General features: G+C 49.6%; 1 protein-coding gene across 3 annotated transcripts in view; it reads left to right on the forward strand.

The window, feature by feature from the left end:
* USP7 (ubiquitin specific peptidase 7) overlaps positions 1–24,127 on the forward strand; it is a 63,137-nt gene that overhangs the window by 37,755 nt on the left and 1,255 nt on the right. For all 3 annotated transcript variants that reach the window (XM_025860232.2, XM_025860233.2, XM_073899529.1), the window contains 25 exons: positions 953–1,091; positions 1,718–1,806; positions 3,895–4,003; positions 4,924–5,054; positions 5,662–5,716; positions 6,705–6,785; positions 6,885–6,975; positions 9,466–9,548; positions 12,275–12,384; positions 13,932–14,088; positions 15,146–15,290; positions 15,569–15,699; positions 16,511–16,645; positions 17,128–17,229; positions 17,392–17,497; positions 18,243–18,335; positions 18,425–18,492; positions 18,827–18,927; positions 19,791–19,944; positions 20,695–20,762; positions 21,246–21,354; positions 21,439–21,516; positions 22,214–22,314; positions 23,125–23,224; positions 23,903–24,022. In XM_025860232.2, coding sequence (XP_025716017.2) covers positions 953–1,091; positions 1,718–1,806; positions 3,895–4,003; positions 4,924–5,054; positions 5,662–5,716; positions 6,705–6,785; positions 6,885–6,975; positions 9,466–9,548; positions 12,275–12,384; positions 13,932–14,088; positions 15,146–15,290; positions 15,569–15,699; positions 16,511–16,645; positions 17,128–17,229; positions 17,392–17,497; positions 18,243–18,335; positions 18,425–18,492; positions 18,827–18,927; positions 19,791–19,944; positions 20,695–20,762; positions 21,246–21,354; positions 21,439–21,516; positions 22,214–22,314; positions 23,125–23,224; positions 23,903–24,022 — 2,656 coding nt within the window. The remainder of the gene's footprint in view (positions 1–952; positions 1,092–1,717; positions 1,807–3,894; positions 4,004–4,923; positions 5,055–5,661; positions 5,717–6,704; positions 6,786–6,884; positions 6,976–9,465; positions 9,549–12,274; positions 12,385–13,931; positions 14,089–15,145; positions 15,291–15,568; positions 15,700–16,510; positions 16,646–17,127; positions 17,230–17,391; positions 17,498–18,242; positions 18,336–18,424; positions 18,493–18,826; positions 18,928–19,790; positions 19,945–20,694; positions 20,763–21,245; positions 21,355–21,438; positions 21,517–22,213; positions 22,315–23,124; positions 23,225–23,902; positions 24,023–24,127) is intronic.

The following is a 24,127-nucleotide window of genomic DNA, read 5'->3' on the forward strand; positions in this document are numbered from 1 at the left end:
CAAGGGCACTGGCCCTTGCTGTTCTGTCCAGGCTTCGGGGAACGCAGTCCGTTTCCTTGAGCTTTTGATTTGAATGTGTAAGAGGTGCGAAGCCAAGTGTATGCTGCAGCCAGGGCCGTGTGTAGGTTGAATTTTTTCTTCCTGTGTTCCCATTATGACCTGATTTCTGGTGAGTATTTGGGCTACACGTTAGTCTGACAGACAACTTCGGGCTGACAGTCGTTTGGGGAAACAGAGAGCAGTCCGTGTCCAGGGCGGCGGGCCCGAGCCGTGAGGCTGCGCTCTTGTGGGTTCAACTCTCCTGTAGCCCCAAGCCCTTAGCGGACCTTTAAAGGGCTGTATCCTTTCGGATTTTAAACATTGATCCAGAGGCCCTTCTGTGATCTCTGCCCACCTTGACGGCAGCGGGGACACTTCTGCTGTGCTGTGATTGGGTGGCTCTGCTCAGAGTCCCCCGGGAGCGCGCGGCACAGCCCTGCCTGGGAGCCGTTGGGAGGGGGCTCCTGGAGGGCACGACTTTGATCTTCCCTCATTCTGTTCTTTCACATAATACCCAGATTAGATACTAAAACTACCATGTGACCAGAAAATAGAATCTCATAGAATCTAAAGACCAGTATCTAAAATTCAGAAACCTCTCTGTTTTATTCATAACAGTAAAAAAAAAACAAAAACAAAAAAAACAAAAACAAAACCTGACCTAAAACTTTTTAAAGAAATTAAAAGTAATAAAACCATTGGTCAATCACTACGGATGGCCTAGGGGCACCCCCAGACCCTTTTAGCTGTTTTCACCATTAAAGGTAAATATGTCCTTCCCCAACTCCTCCCACCTCTCCCAAAAAATAAAAGACAACGAAAAAATGTGGGAATTTTTGTGTGCTGTGTTTTTTGAAAGTGTGCAAACATCAGTTTAAATAGGTCAACTGAGGCTTAGATTTTCTTTGAACAGGTCGTGGTCTTGCCACGCGCAAGCTGTGCTGAAGATAATAAATTACAGAGACGATGAGAAGTCGTTCAGCCGCCGCATTAGCCACTTGTTCTTCCACAAGGAGAACGATTGGGGGTTTTCCAATTTCATGGCCTGGAGCGTAAGTAACCGAGTATTTATGCAGAATGATCTGAGCCTTACTCCTTCCCGAGTTCCTTCACTCTTCAGAGTCTTCTGTGTATTCTAGAATCAAAATGTGTGCTTCCTAAGTGGGACAGGTGTCCGAAAATGTGTTTTCTCCAGTTGGCTGGCTGTGGTTTTTAAGCAGCCGACAGGGCAGTAATTGGTGAGGGTCCCCCTAAGTCAGGCATGGTTTTAGGTTACCTCCTCAGTTCTCAGCCCTGTCTGTTTTGGCTGCTCTTGGCAGAGGTGGAACCCAGGAGCGTGTTATCAGGAGTGTCCTGCTGGGTCCTCCAGTGCGGGTTCTCCAGAACTCTTGGAGCCCTTGCTCTGGGGAGCAGGCACTGATGCCTCCGGGCCGTGCCTTGGACGAGCCCCCAGTGCCTCCCGGATGCTTCCTAGAGGAACCAAGCTCTCGTTGGTTTTGTTCAGAGGACACTAGTTAAAGCAAATCAAAACACTGCAAAATCAGAAGCACCGTTTGGGGGTTAGAAAAAGTAGCATTTTCCTCTTAATACGTAGAGGGCACTAGGGTTATTGTCTCTTTGGAACGAAGTGAGCATTTGTGTGTTCTTATGCAAGTTGGATATTCTTATTTTTTTATAGGAAGTGACTGATCCTGAGAAAGGATTTATAGATGATGACAAAGTTACTTTTGAAGTCTTTGTACAGGCGGATGCTCCCCATGGAGTTGCGTAAGTTTTTCTTTAATTGGGTGCTATTAAGAAACACCTTTTGTGCTGTGCTGAGAGAAGCACTAGCATGTGAACAGAGATGCACATACTGAACAGTTTCGCACTCTCCTGCGCTTGCCCACACATCCGGGGGTACACGGCTCTGTATGCTAGCCTCACCTTCACCCCTTCGCTTGGTGTTTTCTTGAGGTTTCTGTAGGCCGGACACTGCTGTGCACTAGGAACATGATAATGGTTGGCAGGACAGCCGTGGGTTCTGTCCTCAAATGTCCAGACTGGTGGGGCGGTTCATGGATCCTACAGAGGAAATGCCCTGGTTTTACTCTGAAGAGGGCAGGGATGGGAAGGGCTGGGAGCAGTGGGTATGATGAGGAAGCAGGGGAGGAATGGGTGGGTTGCAGGTGGTGAGTCCGATGGAGCCGAGCTCGGAGGACCCATAAGAGATGCGATGTCGCTCAGCGGTGGGAGGTCTGTGTGCATGAGGCAGTGTTTGGCCTTACAGGAAGCATGGGGGGGGGAGGGTTTCTTGTCAAGGAGGGTGAGGGATTGGGGCAGGGAGAACAGCAGGAGCCAGGACACCAGCAGGGAAGGGTGGGGTTGGGCAGCACATCCAGAAGGTGTGGAGGTTGAGCCCGAGGCTGCAATCCGGCTGTGGGGCCCTGCTGACTGGTCGAGGCCCGAGGGTGAGGCCGTAGGTGCAGTCTGGGAAGAAGTTCAGCGGCAGGCACCTGTTTCTTGCCCACGTTATTTGGTCTTCATGTGGCCTCGCTCTGGCAAGAGTGCAGCTGTGGGTTGACCTGGATGGACCGGGGCAGGGAACCGTGGGGCAGCCAAGAAGGAGCTGTTACTTAGTCCGGGTCCTGGCTGCTGTGGCCTGGGGTGTGTACAGGAGGAATCCAGCTTTTCTTCAGGGGCCTTTTCAGAGCTCAGATTGTATTCAGATATCAGGAGTGGGGGCAAAAACAAGAAAACTAAATTTTTTTTATGGGTATTTCCCCCCCATTTTGAAAAACTTACCCTTGTTTATGATATACTTTTCTTGACTAAAAATGTGGATTGGTTTTCCAGCCTTACCAATCAAAACAGATTTCTTGCTTTAGTCTTACTTATCAAAACCTGTTCAGCCATTGTCACTTAATTTTTGATTATAGTTTTTAAAACCACCATCTGCAGTTTAGGATTCTTGCATTTTCTCGCCAATTTTTAAAATTATCCACAGATGCACTCGCACGCACAGATACTCGCACGCACACACCCACACACTTTAACCAGGGCCCTTTGGTACACCCGAGCGTGTCAGCAAGGTCACAGCTTAAGCCCTGGAGTCACAGAGTATTATTATTGACCCTGACCTCGGCCAACAATAAACATCTCCTCCAGTGTTGGTCATGCTTGGTGGCGATCGTGTTTGTTCATGTCTTTGCATTACATTCAGAGGGAGATGGGGGGGTGGCTTCAACTGGCATTCTCTCTAGCTTCCTGTTACGATGGGGGGAGCATGCAGTGGGGGCTGCTAACTCTGAGAAAATGTACCTTTTCTCCTCAGCAACCACCGTAGACGAGGGAGAAAGAGCACTTAGGAGTTTAGAAGCCTGAGCTAGAACTTGCCCCAGTGTACATGCTTGTCTTTGCTTATGTGTATAACTGCAAAAAGAGGGGTTCTGACTGTTTGCATTTCTTGCTGACTCCACATGTGACCTAGTGTGTGTGTTATGGACCCACACTGGGAGCCAGTCCCGTAGAATTCACGATTGTCTGTCAGTGCTGATCTCGGAAGGAGGAGGCAGGGCTGCCGTCGGTGGCGTTAAGCCGCTTCTCCAGTGCTGGGTTGTGCGCTGGGGCGAGCAGAGCCCGTGACCGTGCTAAGAACTCCTGGCCCTGGTGCCCTTGGTGCCCGGGGGCCTGGCGGTGAGTTTCTCCCTTGGAGGGGTGCGTGGCTGTCATTCCTGCGTCAGGCTGGTGGGAAAAAGGTGATGGTGCACGGCAGTGCGGGGTCTCGCCGGCGTCTCGCCGAAACGCTCCACACACACTGCAGAAGTGAGGAGGTGTCCTGTGCGGTTTTCCCTCAACCTCCGACTGATCTTGTAGGTGGGATTCAAAGAAGCACACGGGCTATGTCGGTTTAAAGAATCAGGGAGCGACTTGTTACATGAACAGCCTGCTGCAGACTTTATTTTTCACAAATCAACTACGAAAGGTAAATGGATGGTATTTCTCTCCCTCAACCTTCCACCCACCCTCTTGCTCAAGTCCTCAGGGACAGGCAAAGTCCTGTCACCCGACTTTGCCGTGTCTCTCCCAGTACCACAGTGCTGTCTCCAGAGAGGGCCCCTCTTTTATGCGAATGCGTATCTTTATTCCTCAGTGTGTGGACACTTGTAAAGCTAACTTGGGGTGATCAAAAGTTGGCTGGCTAACCTAACTTTATGGGGCTCTGTAGCCTCATAATAAAGTTTGTTTTTAATATGAAAGCCATTAGCAGCGACATTTGAAAGTTTTTATCAAAACTGAATTTTTGGAAAAGCCCCTGGTGGTGAAGTCTAATTTTCACTTACAGGTAAACCTTAGGTTCATGAGAATATTAATAAAAACCACAGACATCCCTTGACTGTAACGTAGGATAGCTAGTCGTCTGTCCCTTTGGAATGCCGTGTGAACAGCATGGAGCAGTGCAGGCAACACGGACTCCTGGTTGTTGGGGGGGCCGCTGGCTGGTCTGCTGGCTTTTTTCCTGTTCCGGCGGCACGGTCCCTGCCCCGACAGGACGGTGTCGCGGGGACAGGCGGTTGTGGATCATTGCAGTGGCACTTAGGTCTTATCACAACTTCTGTTCACAAGTAACGTTAAGCTAAAAAGTGTGGCTCCAAGAGGTAGGAAATAAAAGTGGTTCTCTTTGGATGGTGAGCCGTGGGAAATTTTTTAAATTCGTTTTTGCTTTCTTGTGTTTTTTTTTTATGTTGCCTCTAAAGCCTTTCATGATTACTTTTTAAAAAAACTTCCTGACCTATTGTGGGGGATAGTTAGAAGCCCTATCAACTACCTTAAGCCATTGTGGTGATACTAGAAATGATACTTTCACATAAAATTCCATTTTTATTTCTTAATCAATTATTTTAGGCTGTGTACATGATGCCAACAGAGGGTGATGATTCATCCAAAAGCGTCCCCTTAGCGTTACAAAGAGTGTTCTACGAATTACAGCACAGCGATAAGCCTGTAGGAACAAAAAAGCTAACGAAGTCCTTCGGGTATGTATCGGAAATCTGCCTTTCCCTTCTTCCTTCTGCAAGGAAGACTAATGAGCATGTAGTGGGGGAATCGAGAGCAGAGTGTAGGCATTTAAGTACGCCCGAGTGTTTTTATCACTGTATTTGGTTTGTCCTTTTTGGACGTAAAGGCTCTGTTTTAGAATTTTGCTTGAGACCTAATTTACCACGTAATGATGTCCTCTCACACGCAGCAAGATGTTCAGAGCAGGACAAAGCTGTGGTGTGTCCTGATAAAATCCAGTGTGTCTTTTAACCAGGCGCCTCCCCCCCTCCAATAACCTCCTCAAAAATGAATTTTTTTTTAAAGATTTATTTATTTATTTGACACAGAGAGAGAGAGACATCGAGAGAGGGAACACAAGCAAGGGGAGTGGGAGAGGGAGAAGCAGGCTTCCCGCGGAGCAGGGAGCCCGATGTAGGGCTCGATCCCAGGACCCTGGGATCATGACCTGCGCCGAAGGCAGAGGCTTAAAGACTGAGCCACCCCAGCGCCCCTGCAGTTTACTTTTTTAAGTCTGAGTTGCTTAATATGCTGTTATTTGAAATGTGGAAGTTTAAATATAAATGTTCCTTTTCTCTTTCCAAGGTGGGAAACTTTAGATAGCTTCATGCAGCACGATGTTCAAGAGCTGTGTCGAGTGGTAAGTTCTACGCTGTAATTGTACACTCCTTAACATTGACTGCTGCAAAGCACTGTCAGAAGTGGTAACCAAGTCCAAGCTCAGACCTGCTTCACGCCATTGCACCTTGTGCGGGACAGGACCAGGCCAGGAAGGAGAGGCAGCGTCTGTCTCATTTACGAGCCAGAAAGAATGAAAACAAAATTGCTGTTGGAGAGGGCAGTGTGAGGGGAAACTTGGATTTACATAGCAATAGGTAGTATGGTTTAAATTTGTTAAACTGGCACATCTGCCTGAGTTACTAATCCGAGAAACCGCAGATTGGCTTAAGTAGCTGTCCCGATCACCCTGCTTCGCCGTTAGAATCGTGACTTCCATTGTTACTCTGGAGCGTCCAGACTCCTCCTTGGCACAGAGTTTCTAATTGAGGCAGCCCTCTGTGCAGATGATTCTCCCCAAAACCATCTGTAGTCACTAGCAAATTCCCGTCCTTCCAGTTGTGACCAGAGACACACAGATACGCAGACACACACACAACATGAAATGGTGATTCAAGGTGATTGGCTGGGCAAGGTGTGTTTTCTTTTTTGCAGCACTAGCTGGATTGAATCCAGTTCATTAAATATCCATGGACAAACCAGTCAATCCTGTTGACAGGCTCAACCTCATTAATCTCTTGGTGTGGACCAATACGAGTTAAGTTTAGTGCTCAATTTACATGCTTTTCCACAGAGGTAAAATGAATATAAAAAATGCTTCTAAAGGCACTACAGATTACTAATTCATTCCAAAGGCTGTATAGAGGTTAATCTCAACTGTTGCATGTAGATATTTTTGTAAATATCCAACCAAGGAAGAAGACTTTGTATGTTTTCATAATTGCATGCTAAAGGTCGTAATATTTATAGTCTAGAACTTCTTTGACCATTGAAATTTCCTAGTCAAGTTTCAAATTATTGTATGTTAATTGAGCATAACATTTTCTTAGAGTTGAAACTTTCTCTTCCAGTTGCTTGATAATGTGGAGAATAAGATGAAAGGCACGTGTGTGGAAGGCACCATACCTAAATTATTCAGAGGCAAAATGGTGGTATGTGCTTACCAGCTTTCAACAATGATTTTAAACGATTTAAGAATGCTAGTATTTTGACAATTAATACTTAAGCCATCTTATTTTCCTTATTTGTAGTCCTATATCCAGTGTAAAGAAGTAGACTATCGATCCGATAGAAGAGAAGATTATTACGATATCCAGCTAAGTATAAAAGGAAAGAAAAATAGTAAGTCCTGTGTACATATTGGCACGACCTTTTGCTAATTTCTGTTTTGCGTTAATGCTTCATTTACCCAAGTGGTTTTCGTTGAAATACTGCACAGAGAACATTGCCCGAGTGACGAGTGTGTGGCTCACAGAGCGCACAGAGGCTCGGCCCCCAACCCGGGTCAGGCCCCATGGCATTCACAGCACGGATATTGGCGCTTCCCGACCACGACCTCCCCTTCTCAAAGGAATCCACTGTTTGGGCCTTTAATCTCCCCTCCTAGGTTATTTTTGCATGTTTGAAATACTTACAGAGATGAGATCGTGTAGCTTACAGCGTCTGCTTTGCATTTCTTCTGTTCCACATCATAGCCACAAGTGGTGATCGTGTGATCATTTTCGCTGCTTTATAGTATTCCACATGGAGGGTAAACTGCAGGTGTTTTGAAACCATTCTTTCCTTGATGTTTGGGTTTTCAGTGTGGGGCTGTTGGGCTGAAGGCTCCTTGACCGTTCTCATGCCCGGCTTCGTTGCACGTTTGCATTCATGGTGAGCGGAATTGTTGGCTCCAGGGGTCTGCATACATTCAGTAGGTGAAGCCAGCAAGTTTCTCAACTCAGTTTATCAAGTCAGGTCCCTCCAGCAATGAGTGAGAGCTGCCATTGAGCCACACTCCCAGCAGAACTGTCAGCCGTCCAAATGAACATTTTGGTGGGAGTATGGTGCCATCTCGGTTTTAATACATGTTTCCTTGAAGGTCAACGACATTGTCACCCTGCCAAATGCTTACTGGTTGTTTGGGTATCTTCTTGAACTTCAGGAATGTATTTAATAGGGACTTACAGTCATCGTTGAGCAGTTCTGTCACCTGTGATTTATGGATCTGTGTCGGTGGTGGATTTACTTTTCATCATGGGCTCTGTTTTCCAGCTTTGCGTCCTTATTGGATGCCTGCCTTGGTGATTTTTATACTGTTGGGTATGGGATGTTCTCATCCTTTGTTCTGGGGCACGTTGAAGTGACTTGGACATAGGGTGGTTCTTCGGAGGCTCGTTTTTACACTCTGTCAGGTGGGAGCTCAGCAGTGTTAGGCTACTTGGGCCCACAGCTAAGGCAGCACCGTTCTGAGCCGCCTTCTTGGAGCTCCATGTGTGAGGGGGCTTTTCACCATGGCTGGTGGGAGCAGAGACCGTTCGCAGGCCGGCATGAGCTCTGGGGACTGCTCTCTCGTCCTTTGGGCACTTCTTTCCCCGGCCCCAGATAGTATCTTCCCTCTGTCAGGGAGACGCAGGGCTTTGTTTGTGTTTCTCTTCTGCACAGTGAGCGGGGACAGGTGAAGGGCTCCTTCCAGATCCTGGTTCTGTAGCGCTCATCATCCAGGGTGTGACCTTGTTGAGCACAGGACATCAAGTCCCGCATGGGTCATTCGGGCAGGAGCAGGGCAGGAGTGCTGCTGGACGCGCTCGGGATGCTTGCCCGGCGATCGGCTTTGTGGGGCTGCTCCGCGTGGGGCTCGCCTCTATTCGCTCTTGTTGAACGGCATTTCAGAATTTGAGTGAAATCAGCCAGTCATTCTCTGCTTTTTGTGTTAAGAACACCTGCCCTGAAGTCATAAGCTATTTTATTTATCCCTCACTATTTTCTCTTTTCTCTTTATCCGTAATCCACCCAGAATGGTTTTTTGCGTGTGGTAGGACGTCAGGACTGATCCCCCACACGTGGGTCTCTGGTGAACCTGTCACATTCTCCCATTGCTCTGCACCTTTGTCAGCAGACGTTCCTATCCGTGTGGATTTGTTTTTAGCCTGTCTTCTGGTCCGCTAGTTGTCCTTGGGCGAATTCTCTGTCTTCCCCCACGCGCCCCAGCTCTGTAAGCTAATCACAGCGAGCATTGTGATTCTTCTGGACGCACTGTGAAGGGAGCACTCCATCCCCGTGAACGCATCTGACCCTGCACATCGTCCTCTTGTATGTGAGTCAGAGCGTTTGAGTTCTCGCGTAACAACAGGAGCTTCCCGGCTCAGTCCCCGTGTTGTGTTCGATACTAGGCCCTTGTACTGATTCATCTTATTTACGTCCCGTCGTGTCCCTCTTACCCCCACGGTCCTGCTCTCTGCCTGCATCGTCTCAATTGTAGCTCTATGAAAAGTGGGTCAAAATGTGTACTTGAATGTTCCTTGATTTTGTTAAAAGTGAGTAAAACATTTGACTCCACATGAACGCTTCTAACACCCTTATAGGAAACCATGTCGATGGGGTTCTTAGAGGTTCAGGGCTTCTGTTCTGGAGCTGTGGCGGGGTCGTGGCGGGTGTGGCAGGTCTCGGGCAGAGGCCGGGGGTCGTGGCGGGCGTGGCGGGTCTCGGGCACAGGCTGGGAGCCGCCACTCCGGGCTGCTCTTCCGTCCACTCTCCTCCCCAGCGTGCCGAAGTGTGTCGGGGCGGCTGCATTACCATCAGGGCTCTAGTGAAATCATCGGCTGACTTTTTTTCCTCTTTCTCTCTTTCAAGTATTTGAATCATTTGTGGACTACGTGGCTGTGGAACAACTAGACGGTGACAATAAATACGACGCTGGGGAGCACGGCTTGCAGGTAACATGGGAGCTGTGTGCCGCCTTTCCCATCACTGTGTTTTCACGTCCTTTGCTTCAGTTGTGGACAGGAAAGTCACTTGTACCTTTTCATATGCTGTTCATATTTAGAGCTCAAAAGATTTTACTTCTTAGTGCGGACACTATATTTTGGGGCCTCCGATTATGCCCCTGGTGGGGCTGAGCTGGGGGCAGGAGGTTGACGTGCAGCGTCTTGGGTAGACCCATCACCCAGCACACGGGAGACCCTGTTCCGCTGTAGGGAGGCGTGTTCTGCACGGCACCCATGACCCTGCTCCTCGCCTCACTGGTTTCCACTGGAGCTTTTCCTCAACTTCTAGTTGCAGTAGAGGTTCTTTCTTTCTTGGACTTTGGGCTCATGGGTGGTTTGCACTTTGGCGTGTGTGTGTGTGTGTGTGTGTGTGTGTGTGTGTGTGTGTGTGAGAGATGGGGTTAGTTTTCTAAAGGATCTAAAGGATCATGACTTGTAAAACGAGGAGTGCGTTTTCTGTTGCTTGTCCTGTGAATACATGGTGTCCCTGATTGTTTTCCACAAAGCCCCGTGGGGACTCTGAGCTTCTGGCAGAGCACCAAGCATTGTGGACAAGTGACTGGTCAGTCTGTGGCTGGCTGGAGAGACATGGACTGCGGCATGTTCCTGGCTGCCGGTCAGGCAGATGTAAGTGGGTCAGTAGCATCCTTCACGGATGCAGCGTCCAGAGTCTGTGTTGGACTCATAACCTGGACACGTGGGCTCAGCCAATTTATGATTTCCCACACCATCCTGTGTTTACGAAGCTGGCTACCTTAGAATTCATGGTGCTGGTGTGCCCACATTGCAGTGAGCCACAGATCTGCTCTTCTGCTTGGTCAGGCCACTTAGGATCCTGCATTGTGGATCAGAAAGTCACTTTGCAAGCATGTGCCTAGATGTGCTTAGGAAACACTTCAGTCAACTCACAAGAATTGCCTTTGTCCACACTGGATGGTTTGGGGTCTGGGTGAGCAGTATGTATTTTAGAATCATAGCCTCCGTGGACTGTGGTAGAGAAACAATTCTTTTATTGTTCTTTTAAGTTATATCGAAACCATGCCGTTCCTTTGTATGGCAGGTTCCTTGGGTTTTCATTTTTCTTTCCAGAGATACTTTGTCGTCTTCGGCATGCTAATGCGACTGATCAGAGAGCCTTGTCTTGTGGCTTGTCACAGGCACAGTGCCTCGGCCGGACATACCCGGCCCCAGAAGGAAGGTCTGAATCAGAAGCTGAGCTGTGTTGAGAGCCCGGTGGTCTGGTAGTGGTGGGGTTGTGCAGAGGCTTATTTTCGTGAGGAAACCAGAGGCGGCTGAGGTGGGGCCAGGCATGTGGGAGCTGTGGAGTCGGGGCCCCCTCAGAGGAGGCCTTGTTGAGAAGCGGGCGTGTCCCACTGCACCGAGGCTCTGTTGCTGATGTGAGGGTCTTGCTGTTATCGAGTGAGGACAGTGTTCAGAACTGGGTTGGACTGTAAGCGCTGAGTGTGTGCTGTGCATCGTGTGCTCTGAAGTGAATGTGCTCTGAGACCAGGGGCAGGAAGCTGCTGACCGGTCGCTGTCTCGCCCCGTGCCTGTGAGCAGCCACCCTTGTTGCGGCCAGGTGTCTGTAAGCACGCCTGATCTCGCCTCACTGCAGTCCCGGCTTCTGCCTTTCCAGTGCATGATTTTCTGTGTTTTTCCGTATTTCCTATCGTGTTTAATGACTGTATAACACACCAGCAAGTGATTAAGCCCTAATTTACTTAGCTGTTCCCCTGTTGTTGGGCATCAGAATATAATCCAGAGTAAATTGTTCACACACAAGCCCTTGCAGCGAACCTGAGAAAGAGCTAAGCAGAACATTTTATTTTTTAATTTTTTTAAAGATTTTATTTATTTATTTGACAGAGAGAGACACAGCAAGAGAGGGAACACAAGCAGGGGGAGTGGGAGAGGGAAAAGCAGGCTTCCCGCCGAGCAGGGAGCCCGATGCGGTGCTCCATCCCAGGACCCTGGGACCATGACCTGAGCCGAAGGCAGACGCCTTAACGACTGAGCCACCCAGGCGCCCCTTACTTTATCTTTAATTGAAGCGTCGTTGATGTGTGCGGTATTATATTTGCTTCAGGTGTGCTGTGTAGTGGTGCGGCGCTCACATACATCATGAGATGCTCACCGCAGAGTTCGCATAGTGCTTCTGGCTCTGTCCCTACACGTACTTTGCATCTGTGACCTGTTTTGTAACTGGAAGTTTGTATCTCTTGATACCCCTCATCTGTTTCGCCCTTCCCCCACCCCTGCCCTACGATAACCACCAGTTCTCTGCTTGAACTTGGTTCTTTTCTTTTGTCTTTGTGTGTGTGTGTGTGTGTGTGTGTGTGTGTGTTTAAGATTTCATTTATCAGCGAGAGGGAGGGGGTGGAGAACATGCAAGCTGCGGGAGAGGGAGAGGGAATTTCAAGCAGACTCTGCTCTGAGTTTGGAGCCCGACGGGGGCTTGATCTCACCTCTGAGATCATGACCTGAGTGAAACCAAGAGTCGGACGCTTAACCGACTGAGCCACCCATGAGCCTGTTTCTTAAACAGTATTTTAAAAGCACCCCAGCTGGATACCTACCCTTCCTCTCCCACCAAATCTCTCCAACCGCTGTTGCTGTCCTTGCTTCAAGGACTAAGGAGGGCTGAACTAAACTTGCATTTCTTTTTCAATGTTCAGGAAGCAGAGAAAGGTGTGAAATTCCTAACTTTGCCACCAGTGTTACATCTACAGCTGATGAGATTTATGTATGACCCTCAGACGGACCAAAATATCAAGATCAATGATAGGTAATTTATAGTGGGATGTTAAAGTTAAGATTGAATCATCGCCTGACTTCGGGGGTCAGTCTTAGTGCTTTGTTTAGTCTTTTTATATTTTCAGTCCATCTCTGATGTATTTAGGTCTCTCTCTCGCCTCACTGTCCCAAGAATATGGTTTTAAAGGGATAATTTCCCTTACGAGGTTTCAGAGGCTGTTCCTCCCATTGCTCCCTCTTAGGGAACCCCAGCCCCCTCCACACTGTGGCAGATGGAGGTCTGAGGGGAGAGGGCTTTCTGCTCCACCTGTTTTGCACTCGCCAGAATGCCGCTGTTACCTCAGGAGTGGAATTTGATGCTGCTGTGTTTGTTTAAATACGATCCTCCAATATTTTGTAATCTCTCAGTTGGTATTCTAGAATGTGTTGGAATTTTCAGGAAGATGATGTAGATGTATGTGTGTGCCTTATTCTAGGTGTTTTCCCCATTCTTAAAATGCCAGATAAAAAGAGTGGTAGTAAATACTACTTTACCTGGTTTAGAATACAGAACTTTGGTACTGGTTAGTTTGGGCACAGGATAGACGTTGGTTAGTCACCCATCAAACTTGAGGGAGAACGGACCCAGTCAAGTTCCTTGCCACCAGCCGGGTCTTTGCTCTTTCGTTCTTGCCCATCGCTGTGGAATCTGTACGAAACTGTCTCCACCACACCTCACAGATTGGCATCCTGCAGACCAAGGCCAACCTGCTGGTGTGTTTTGTTGGGTCCCCACCTTGCTTTTGTTTCTGTTTTTATTGGCGTTAGTTGCCAACATTAAAAAACAACAACCCCCCCCCAAAAAAAACCCATGAGATTTTGTGTAAAAGCCCAGATTTCTGACATCCTTTAGGAATTCTGAACATTTGGCAGTGCAGCCAGGATTGCTGAGAGCGGACTGGGCTGGTGCCGGGGCGGCTGCCCCTTCACACTCCGTGAGCTCACTCTCCAAGTCCTCGACAGCCCTCCTCTCAAGGCACTCCTGATTAATTTCGACCGTGTTGTTAAAGTGTTTATGGACCCAGTCATTTAAAAGCAAATCAAGTTCAGGATGTCTTTAGCAATCATGGGGTGTAGGGGATCCTTGCTTACATGTCTTCACTGATCAGATCCGATTTCCCGTGTTTCTCAAACGTACAGTATCCGCTTTGTTCTAAGTTGTGGACAGCCAGAATTATTCGTTAATAACATTTAGAATTATCCACATCCTAGAAGAATCACGGTGTACATCTATCACAAGACTGGCTGTTGTGTAATATTCTGAACTTGAAATTCGGTGAAGCATCATCTCAGTGCATTGAGAGCATTTTTCTCCTATGTAGCTTCAAATTTTTTACTGCTGTCTGAATAATTAACTTGTTCTAATGAATGGGAGCTGCCTCCGAAGTGTTCATGGGGCCTCCCAAGTCACATTGATACTTGCCTTTCCAAATAAAGATGAGCCAATAAATTAGAACGTCTAGCAATAAATAAAGCATAAAGGTAAACTATTTCACCTGTGAGTGAAACCTGGATTTCTTTAAAAATGTTTTTTAATAGGTTTGAATTCCCAGAACAGTTACCACTCGATGAATTTTTGCAAAAAACAGATCCTAAGGACCCTGCAAATTATATTCTTCATGCAGTCCTGGTTCACAGTGGAGATAATCATGGTGGACATTATGTGGTTTATCTGAACCCCAAAGGGGATGGCAAAGTAAGTGCTGGGCAGGGGTGGAGTCGGATGTGATGGTGTGTAGGGCATTCACCCTGGCACTCAGCTTCACCTTAGCCCAGTCCTGCCCGATGGCCTGGATAATGAAAGATTACCCCCTGGGCTCTGATTTATTTCTGTGCTCTCATGCATTAATTGCTGATACTTTAAAGGTGAATAGGAAATTAGTGATTATACGTATTATGCCTCTCTTTATTAGTATTGAGCGTTGAACCTTGATCCCTTCGTTATGTAAATTGAGGCACCTACTTCCCACTTAAGAATACCAGCAGAATAATCGTCCATGGCCGGGCCCGGGCAGGGGAGGCAGTGCTCATGGTACGTCATTGGACAGGCCTGGTTGTCCGCGGTGTGTGACCCTCTGTCTGCCCCAGGTTTGCGTGGATCTGCTCTCTTGTAGTCGTCCCCAGGGGATGAGGGTCTCCTCGGGCTCTGTGTCCAGGACTATAGGGCCAGTGAGGAACAGAGCAGAGGCTGAGCCCACCTCGCTCGAGCTGAGATTTGGTGGAGGGACCCACATAGCGCCAGACCACGATGAACCTTTCACTGTAAGATTTAGTACCGTTGAAAGTGACTCGATCCACAATGAAGAGATTGGAATATACGTATAATGTACAAATCTGCTGACTTTTTAAAGTCAGACCCTCACTTGCTGTGAGACTGTGTCATGAGATAGGATCAAATGTCCCTATTTAATTTTATAACTATACCATAAAACTTCGATTTTACTAGCAGCAGAGGTGTGCTCTGTATGTTTTCTCAAATCTGTAAAGAGTTGTACTGTTGGTCAATTGAATGTAAATTGAAGTGGGCTGTTGGAGTGTAAGAATTGCCAACAGACGCAGCTTCGCAGCCCGCCCTCCCACCCCCATACCCCGAATGCGGGCCAGAGTCGGCCAAGGTGCCCAGGAGCTTGGGGAGAGGCCGGCTTACCTGACACAGTGCCCGGGGCCGGCACATCCTCAGATGACTTATTTTAGGAGAACACTGGCCCTGTGTGTGCTTTATCTCTGCCACGTCTCCTTGCTTTCCTTGTCAGTGGTGTAAATTTGACGACGACGTGGTGTCCAGGTGCACGAAGGAGGAGGCCATTGAGCACAACTACGGGGGCCATGATGACGACCTGTCCGTGCGGCACTGCACCAATGCGTACATGCTGGTCTACATCAGGGAGTCCAAGCTCAGTGAGTCGCGCCGCAGGCCTGAGTCCCCGTTCCCAGGGTGCTGCCCAGCTCTACCACCCGTCCCCACGCGGCCGCGCGCTCGGCTTGCGCGGCCCTGGTCCCCGCACCCCCAGGCCAGCTGGACACAGGGCATGTGGGTTCTGACGGGGACTCGCGGTCCTGAGCAATTTCACTCGAATAAGATTGCTGTGTTGACAACCACATGGCATTGGGACCTTCTGAGGAGGGGAGCAGAGAACCTGCACACAGGTGAGAGAGAAGGCATGTTTGTCGTGCAGGTGAGGTTTTACAAGCGGTCACCGACCACGACATCCCTCAGCAGTTGGTAGAGCGACTCCAGGAGGAGAAAAGGATCGAGGCCCAGAAGCGGAAGGAGCGGCAGGAAGCCCACCTCTACATGCAAGTGCAGGTCAGCCTTGCTTCTGCGGCGTCGCTGCCCCCATGGTGGGGGCCGCTCAGGGGAAGGGCCCCCCAGACTGAGCCACGCTCTCTCAGCGTGGGCATGGAGGAGCTCAGAGCGGGGAGGGCCCCTGGAGTGGGGCATGGGAGGGTGAGCTTGCGGTGGGAGGTGGCGCTCCAGGCCACGGAGAGGCGTCGCCAGTGATGGGGAAGGAAGGAGAGCTGGACGGGGAGGTGAACTTCCAGAAGGTTTAGGTTTATGGTTTGGCTGCTCTATTGGGAAGTGGGTGCTGCTTTCAGCAGGTTGGTTGCCTGGGAAGAGGTGCTAGCTTGGCGTCCTGGCTGGGCCCGGGCGGTATCCAGAACCTGCCATGCAGCAGGCTTCCAGCTCGCCCTCCAGGGAGGGGGCGGGGGTGTGTGGCGGTGCAGGTGTTTGTACTTTTTTTTTTTTTTTTTTTAAGATTTTATTTATTTCCGAGAGAGAGAGAGCACAAGCAGGGAGGGCAAGGAGCGCAGTGCAGGGCTCGATCCCAGGACCCTGAGAGCATGACTTGAGCTGAAGGCAGACGCCTAACCGACTGAGCCACCCCGGCATCCGTGTTTGTACTTTCTAACTAAACACCCGATTTCGTCCTTTGTCATCTTGATACTTTTCTCTTTGGGTCCCTGGAAGAAGGGTCACTGAAGCCAGAGACTAGCTCTTTTTAGCTTGTTACTGTTGAAACTTTGTTTTGCTTGGAGTGGTCTCACAGCATCTGTGCATCCGTTGGATGCATGGAATTAAAGTATGAGCTGTTGTGTGTTTTCTTGTGTATTTTCAGATAGTTGCAGAGGACCAGTTTTGTGGCCACCAAGGAAATGATATGTATGATGAAGAAAAAGTGAAATACACTGTGTTCAAAGTATTGAAAAACTCCTCTCTGGCTGAATTTGTCCAGAACCTCTCTCAGACCATGGTGAGTGCCGGCCCTTCTGGGGATGGTTGTTTTCATCTCCGGGTTCTGTCTGCTTTCCTCACAAACTGGACGAGCTAGGATCGGGCATTCGAGCCCAGGCATCCTGGGAACCCTGGAAGCCGGGGAGGGGGCGGGGGTGGGCTCGGCTCTCTCGTCCACGTCAGCAGGGAGAGCTCAAACTATCATTTTGTTTCTTCTTATCCTAGAATCATTTACAGTCATACGGAATTAAAGTATGAGCTGATTTTTTTTTCTTTTTAAGATTTTATGTATTTATTTGACAGAGAGGCAGCGAGAGAGGGAACACAAGCAGGGGGAGCGGGAGAGGGAGCAGCAGGCTTCCCGCTGAGCAGGGAGCCCGATGCGGGGCTCGATCCCAGGACCCTGGGATCATGACCTGAGCCGAAGGCAGACGCTTAACGACTGAGCCACCCAGGCGCCCCTGATTTTGTTTTAATTAATTTAGTGATAATTTTTTTCAGGGATTTCCCCAAGATCAGATTCGGTTATGGCCCATGCAGGCGAGGAGTAACGGAACCAAACGGCCCGCAATGTTGGATAACGAGGCGGACGGCAACAAGACGGTGAGGGCGCGTGAGGGCGGCGGGCGCCGCGCACCTCGGTCAGAGTCGCTTTGCGCCGCTGTTGCTTGTCTGCCCCTGGCCCGCTGAATGGTGGGCAGCCGTGCTCTTCACTCTCACTTAGCCCTGGAAATACCCTAACAGCAGCATCTCTTTTGGAAATAGATGATTGAGCTGAGTGATAATGAAAACCCGTGGACGATATTCCTGGAGACCGTTGATCCGGAGCTGGCTGCCAGTGGAGCCACGTTACCCAAGTTTGACAAAGATCGTAAGTACCCCCGGAGCAGCAGAGCCGGGGCCCGGGACCAGTGTCTAGTCACACGTGGGGTTAGGCATGCTTCCCTGGCCAAGAGGTCCGGTTTCAGAAATGCCCCTGAACCCCTTCCCGTGTTCAGGCTTCTTGGCGAAGCTGGCTGGGCCTGACTGGCTGCCAGTGGCGAGCAGGCCGCGGCCGTGCTGAGTCTGCGTAGTTGGCCGCGTGCCTCACAGGGGCCGCCGCGGGGCAGGGCTGCAGACCGTCCCTGCCCAGAGCCGGGTAGTAAGTATTTCACGCCTGTGGGCCGTTGCGGCCTCTTCCGCCAGAAAGCGGGTGCAGAAACTCGGCAACGAACAGGTTGGCCATCTGCTGGCACAACTCTGCCAAAACAGGTGGGTCAGAGCCTGTTGACGCTCGCTCTAAAATGGTCAGTTGTCATTGCTGCAAAGACACACGATAGTAGCATTTTCTCAGGGCAACAGTCAGCTAGCTGGTTAGTACCTAACCTTGAAAATAAGATGCCTAATAAGTTCACTGCCCTCGGTCCCATCCTCCCTGCCTCGGATTACTGTTTCCCGGGGGCCCGACGTGCAGAATGATGCTATACTCCTAGGGTCAGTCAGCGTTATGATGAACCTCACCTGACACGGTAGCTTTTGGGTGCCAGACGCTGTCACTTGGTTGCCTACTATTAATATTTTTAGGACATTGTCCCAAGTGTTAAGATCCTAACAAAACCTGTTTGTTAACCTTGTAGATGATGTCATGCTATTTTTGAAGATGTATGACCCCAAGACACGGAGCTTGAATTACTGTGGGCACATCTACACACCAATATCCTGTAAAATACGTAAGTCCTACTGTCCTCACCATCGGAGTTGGTTTTGCTAAAGTCTCGGTCCATTACAGCTCTGGATTCTTTGTTTTTCTCGAACGCAGGTGACTTGCTCCCGGTTATGTGTGACAGAGCAGGATTTATCCAAGATACTAGTCTTATCCTCTATGAGGTTTGGATGTCTTGTTTTTCTGTAATCAGTGTATCGTTTGTGGTTTGGGGAGGGCTTTTCTTGTTTGTTTTGCTAGCCCTGACTCGTTGTTGTGTGCAGTCTGCAGCTAAGTGGTGGAGGCCCCGGGTGGTATTGAGTAGAGGGTCACGTTTGTAGATGTCTGATTTTTCCTCACTCGGGCTCGGTGATCATTACGTCTTTGTGGACAGTAACGTTCCCATTAGCATTCTCACTAGAAATGGAGGGCACAGAGAACAGAATTCTCAGGGAGAACACCTGCGGCGTCTGGTCATATTAAACGTTAGGCGGTAACCATTCATCTCTCTTACTGTAGGAAGTTAAACCGAATTTAACAGAGAGAATTCAGGATTACGACGTGTCTCTTGATAAAGCCCTTGATGAACTAATGGACGGTGACATTATAGTCTTCCAGAAGTAAGTACATTTTGAAGGACTGTATCACTTTGTACTAAGAGCGAGTTTCCTCATAAGCCCCAGAAGCAGAAACAAAACCGTGTCAAGACCCTGAGTTAGATTTTGTTTGAAGTAGCTGAGAATGTTGACAGAAGTCGGCCTCTCCTGGTTTGGGGATCGTGGGCAGTGGACCTTTTGCTCATGTAACGAGTGGTCTCATTTTCTAAGAATCCGTGCTGAGCACGGCAGCTCTTAGTGGGGTGGCAGAGGTCTTTCCAACCGTAGCAGGATGGTTTTCCTTTCCCTCAGCATGAGCGTCCCTGGCACGCACCTGCATAGGCAATTCGTTTAGGGCCCGTCGGACCAGCAGGTCTGCCGTCTTAGCCACTTCGTCAGCAAGCAGCCTTGCCTGGGCTCTTGCAGAAGCCACCTGGCCGTGGCGGGCTCGAGCACCGGTGATGGGGTCCCCAGGAGCGGGGGTTGGCAGACTTGTGTTTGGAGGACCAGGTAGTAAATACTTGCTGCCTTAGCAGGAAGGTGGTCGCCTGCCAGCTTGGGGTCAGAGAGTGGGCTCTGCCGTGAGGCCTGTCATGCTGAGTCTTTAATGGGAGGACATGGTTTCGTGCCCTTGTCAGGATGTGAAGCAGGGGGCGGTTCGCACTAGCACATGGGAGGCTCCGAGCACAGCTCCTCTGTGTGGTGGCCTTTCCTTAACTGTCCTGGCTACGGACTCTCTGGGACAGACTCCTGGCATCCACGCTGTTAGTCCGTGTCCCTGTGGGTTCAGAGGTGATGCCTTTTTTTTTTTTTTTTTTTTTTAATAACCGTTATCCCTGGCCTGGACTTCGATTCAGTCTGCAATTTGTTTCTTTCTCCCCCCGCAGGGATGACCCTGAAAATGATAACAGTGAATTACCCACTGCAAAAGAATATTTCCGAGACCTCTACCACCGTGTTGATGTCATTTTCTGTGATAAAACAATCCCTAATGATCCTGGATTTGTGGTTACATTATCAAACCGAATGAATTATTTTCAGGTATTTGACAAGTGGTCCTTCCCCTTCAGATTCTATACCAGAGAGACCAAGTTCTTCTTAAAAAGGAAGGACTGAAGAGAGAGAGGCCTGCTGGGTTTGGTTCTGGAGGAAGGTGACGGCCCCATTGTCTGAATGGTTCTTGAGGGGATTGGTGTTGGCGCTGCCCCCTCCCACCCCCACCCCACCCCCCCGGGCATGATTTGGTTTCAGAGATGATAGTTTTTACAGCAGTTTTGCTTCAATTACAACTTGCCATTGGAAAATAAACCTGTAGACTTCACCGTTAAAAGTGAGAAACCCTTGGGGCACCTGGCTGGCTGGGTGGAAGGAGTGTGCGGCTGTTGATCTCAGGGTTGTGACTTGGAGCCCCACGTTGTGTTTAGAGTTTGCTTAAATAATCTGTAAAAGGAAAGGTGGGGTACCTGGGTGGCTCAGTCGGTTAGGCATCTGTCTCTCGATCTCAGCTCAGGTCTTAATCTCGGGGTCGTGTGTTCAGGCTACTTAAAAAAAAAGGCAAAAAACCCTTTAACAGGTGATTTCACCGACGTGCTGCCCCCATGGAGCATACACTGGGGAGTATAGTTTGTTCTCAGTCGGTGGTAGGTTTTTAGGCCATGTAAATTCAGGCTATTCATTTCACATTTCTTTAAGAACATTAGGTAAATAGTTAATGGTAAAGTTTATAAGCAAATTTCAGTTCACTCCCCAACATGGGCCTTTTCTGACTTTGGGTCCCTTCCCTCCTCCCAGGTTGCAAAGACAGTGGCCCAGAGGCTCAACACTGACCCCATGTTGCTCCAGTTTTTCAAGTCTCAAGGGTAAGGTGCTCCCTGGCCCCTTGCTGTCTGGTCTGTACTGCATGCCCTCCATAATTGATCTCGACATCGTGGAACTAATTCCAGTAATAGCTGGCTGCACCGTCTGACAGTCCACCGCTTAGTTTCCGATGCAGAGTCGTCACCACACACATCCTGCCCACACTGCTCCCAGATGTCCGCGTAGTTGGCAGCCTGCCTCATCTAGAGCCGGACTTGTTTAGATAACATCACCAACACCTCTCCCTCGCATCCAGCTGGGCCCACCCCGGCCAAGCTCGCGTGTGCCCTGTCCCCATTGCCGAGAGCGCACGTGGGACCGCCAGGGGGACTAAGGGCTCGGGAAACAGGAGTATGGAGGGAAGCCCTGTGCCAGGCCCACGGTTTGAGTCTAGGCGTACGGGCAGTGGTTTGCATTTATGCTAACTCACTGATACTTGTTTTAGGCAAATAAGTCATTTGTTTATATGCTGTTTTCTTGTGCAGTTATAGGGACGGCCCAGGTAACCCTCTTAGACATAATTATGAAGGGACTTTAAGAGATCTCCTACAGTTCTTCAAGCCTAGACAACCTAAGAAACTTTACTATCAGCAGGTATGAGTCCGAATTCATGTAACCGTGGGTCATGAGGTTTGGGTTTTGTGGAGACGTATCTGATAGTCTCTCTTTTCTCAATAGCTTAAGATGAAAATCACAGACTTTGAAAACAGACGAAGTTTTAAGTGTATTTGGTTAAACAGCCAGTTTAGGGAAGAGGTACGTGCTTTTTAATGATACGAATTTTTATTTTCATTGGTGTGTGTTTAGTGTTTGTCTAGCTCTTGAAAACTAAAACAACGAAATGAAGGTGTTAGAGGCCCTCTGTCCCCCTCTTGCCACCACCACTGCTTCTCAACCATTTCTACCTCTGCCTGGCCCTCTGGTCTCTAACAGCGAGCCTGAGGGCGGGGTGGGTGCTGCCTGCCCACTTGAGGTGGGCACAGATAAGTCTTTCCCTGCTTGCACCCTAGTGTTTCGCGTTTGTAGCTCTGGCGGTTTTTAAGGAAAATGCTCGCCATGTGTCATAAACATGCTCATCTGGTGGAATTGACAGGCTGACCTCCTCCAGTCCAGCCCTGGTTGTTGTCTCGGCTGACACTGTCCTGTTGTCACTTTGCTGAGAGAGCCGGCTAGGAGCTGGCCTTCTGTGGGAGAGTTTGCCGAGAAGCTGTCCTGTAAACGGCAACCTTTTGGCATCAAATTGGCATTTCTTAAACTCCCCTGCAGGCTGGGGCCGGGGCCGGGGGTCCAAGTTCACGCATCAGGGGCCCTCAGACTGGGGGCGGGGCGTTGGTGATGTGGTGGGGAGCTAGGGACAACTGAAAATCCCTTGCAGTTTCTTCCTCTCTTCCAGCATCAAGGATGTGCTCGAGCCGAGACCCCTTACATTTTCTTTCATCTTGTCATTTCCTAGGAAATCACACTATATCCCGATAAGCATGGGTGTGTCCGGGACCTGCTGGAAGAATGTAAAAAGGCTGTTGAGCTTGGGGAGAAGGCGTCAGGGAAACTTAGGCAAGTATTTCCTGCAGCTGGGGGTGGCCCGCGCCCTGCGGCCGTGTTCCCGGGACCGGTGCAGCAGAGTGGCAGACCGGCTCTCCGCCCGGCTTTTGTGGCGGTTTATAAGTATTTCACAATTGAGCCATGTTTTCTTTCTTCCTTCCCTGTCTCCTGTTATTAAGCTGTAAAAAGATGAGATTCGGGTAGAAAAATCACCCACAGTAAAGAGAGAGGACTCAAATGGAGCATCAGCTGAAACAGGGCAGAAATCCAGGTTGCTCTTGGTTGCAGTGGAGAAATCCAGGTGCTTCTGATCCACGGGGCGGATATTCCGGCTGCAGACAGAAGCCCCAGACTTGACGGGCAGTGTTTGTTTCAGAGTTGGGCCTTCTCATGCCGGTGCCCTGCTGCCCGCTCACGGGACAAAACGAGCCTTGGGGCTCTTTGCTTCCCGGAATGCGTGCTCTGTGCCATCAGTAAAAGAATGAGGTCCTTATTCTCTAAAGAGGGCAGGAGAAAAACACCACAGGCCCTGCCCAGCTGGGAACCATCGTGGGCACGATGTACACAGTTCCTGGGGGCTTGGATTCCCCTCCATCCCTGTGCCCACACGGGGCCGCATGGCCTCGGGCTGCCGGGGCTGCCGACCGGGCCTCTGTTGCTCCCCAACGATGCCCTCTTTGGGCCTTTCAGCTCTCTGAAGAGGAAGAAAATAAGCAAATGTAGATAGCTTTATAATAAAGAATTTCTTTTTAGGAAGCTACTTACCCGTCCTTTTTTGTCACACGAATTGATGTAGTTCATTTCCCCCCTTGTTTTGTGCAGGCTGCTAGAAATCGTAAGCTACAAGATTATTGGTGTGCACCAAGAAGATGAACTGTTAGAATGCTTATCTCCGGCAACGAGTAGAACATTTCGAATAGAGGTAACTGGCCCTCCCTTGTGGGCGCCCTGGCCTGTGGGATGGCCGCCCGCCTCCCTTCCCAGGTAGCCCTGACTTGCGGACACGGCCTAAGCGTTGTGTAGGGTACCAGTAGACGTGATCCCTGCGGTTAATTTTACTCTTACGCATTTTGAGGAGTTAATACTTTATTGAAATCTTCCTCTGCAAGCACATCAGGTGTGTCGGGTTGAGTGGCATGAGGCCCGTTGACAGTGCTGCTTGGCCTTGCCCGCCGTCTGTCACACAGCGTGCCGGCCCGCTCTGCTGAAACCCGCTTGCCCCCTCCCCTGCCGCAGCGTCCTTCTTGGTCTGGGTCTGACTGTGGAGGTCCCCATATACGTAGGATCGCAGAGGACTTGTTCTCAGGCGTGGATTCTGAGTATGGGCCACCAAACCAGTCTGGTTAGAAGCTGTGGCTCCCTGTTGATTGAGGAGCAGCTGAAATTTCCAGTTACTAGACTGGTATATCGTTTGGTCTCCAGAAACCCGGAGTTTCCTTTAAAAATGCAGATACCTTCCAACTCGGAGCTCTCCTCATTCTAACAAGACCCAAACCTGGCGTCACCCACAGTGACGCCACGTTGGAGCATCGAGTCAGAAGCAAATGCGGAGGTTGTTTGCATAGACTGTTGCTCAGCTCTGTGTGTCTCCCGCCCCCAGGAAATACCTTTGGACCAGGTGGACATAGACAAGGAGAACGAGATGCTCGTCACTGTGGCGCACTTCCACAAAGAGGTGTTCGGGACGTTCGGGATTCCGTTTCTGCTGAGGATACACCAGGTGAGGGTGTTTGGTAATAGGTCGAGTATTCTCCGTCTCAGTGCTTTGGGATTTATGCTGCTGAATCTGGGCTCCTCGGGCTGATGATGAGCTTTGGTGGTGTCC

Source organism: Callorhinus ursinus, unplaced genomic scaffold (assembly GCF_003265705.2).
Source record: "Callorhinus ursinus isolate GAN/ISIS: 27379988/994484 unplaced genomic scaffold, GSC_fseal_2.0 scaffold13, whole genome shotgun sequence".
Taxonomy (NCBI): Eukaryota; Metazoa; Chordata; class Mammalia; order Carnivora; family Otariidae; genus Callorhinus; species Callorhinus ursinus.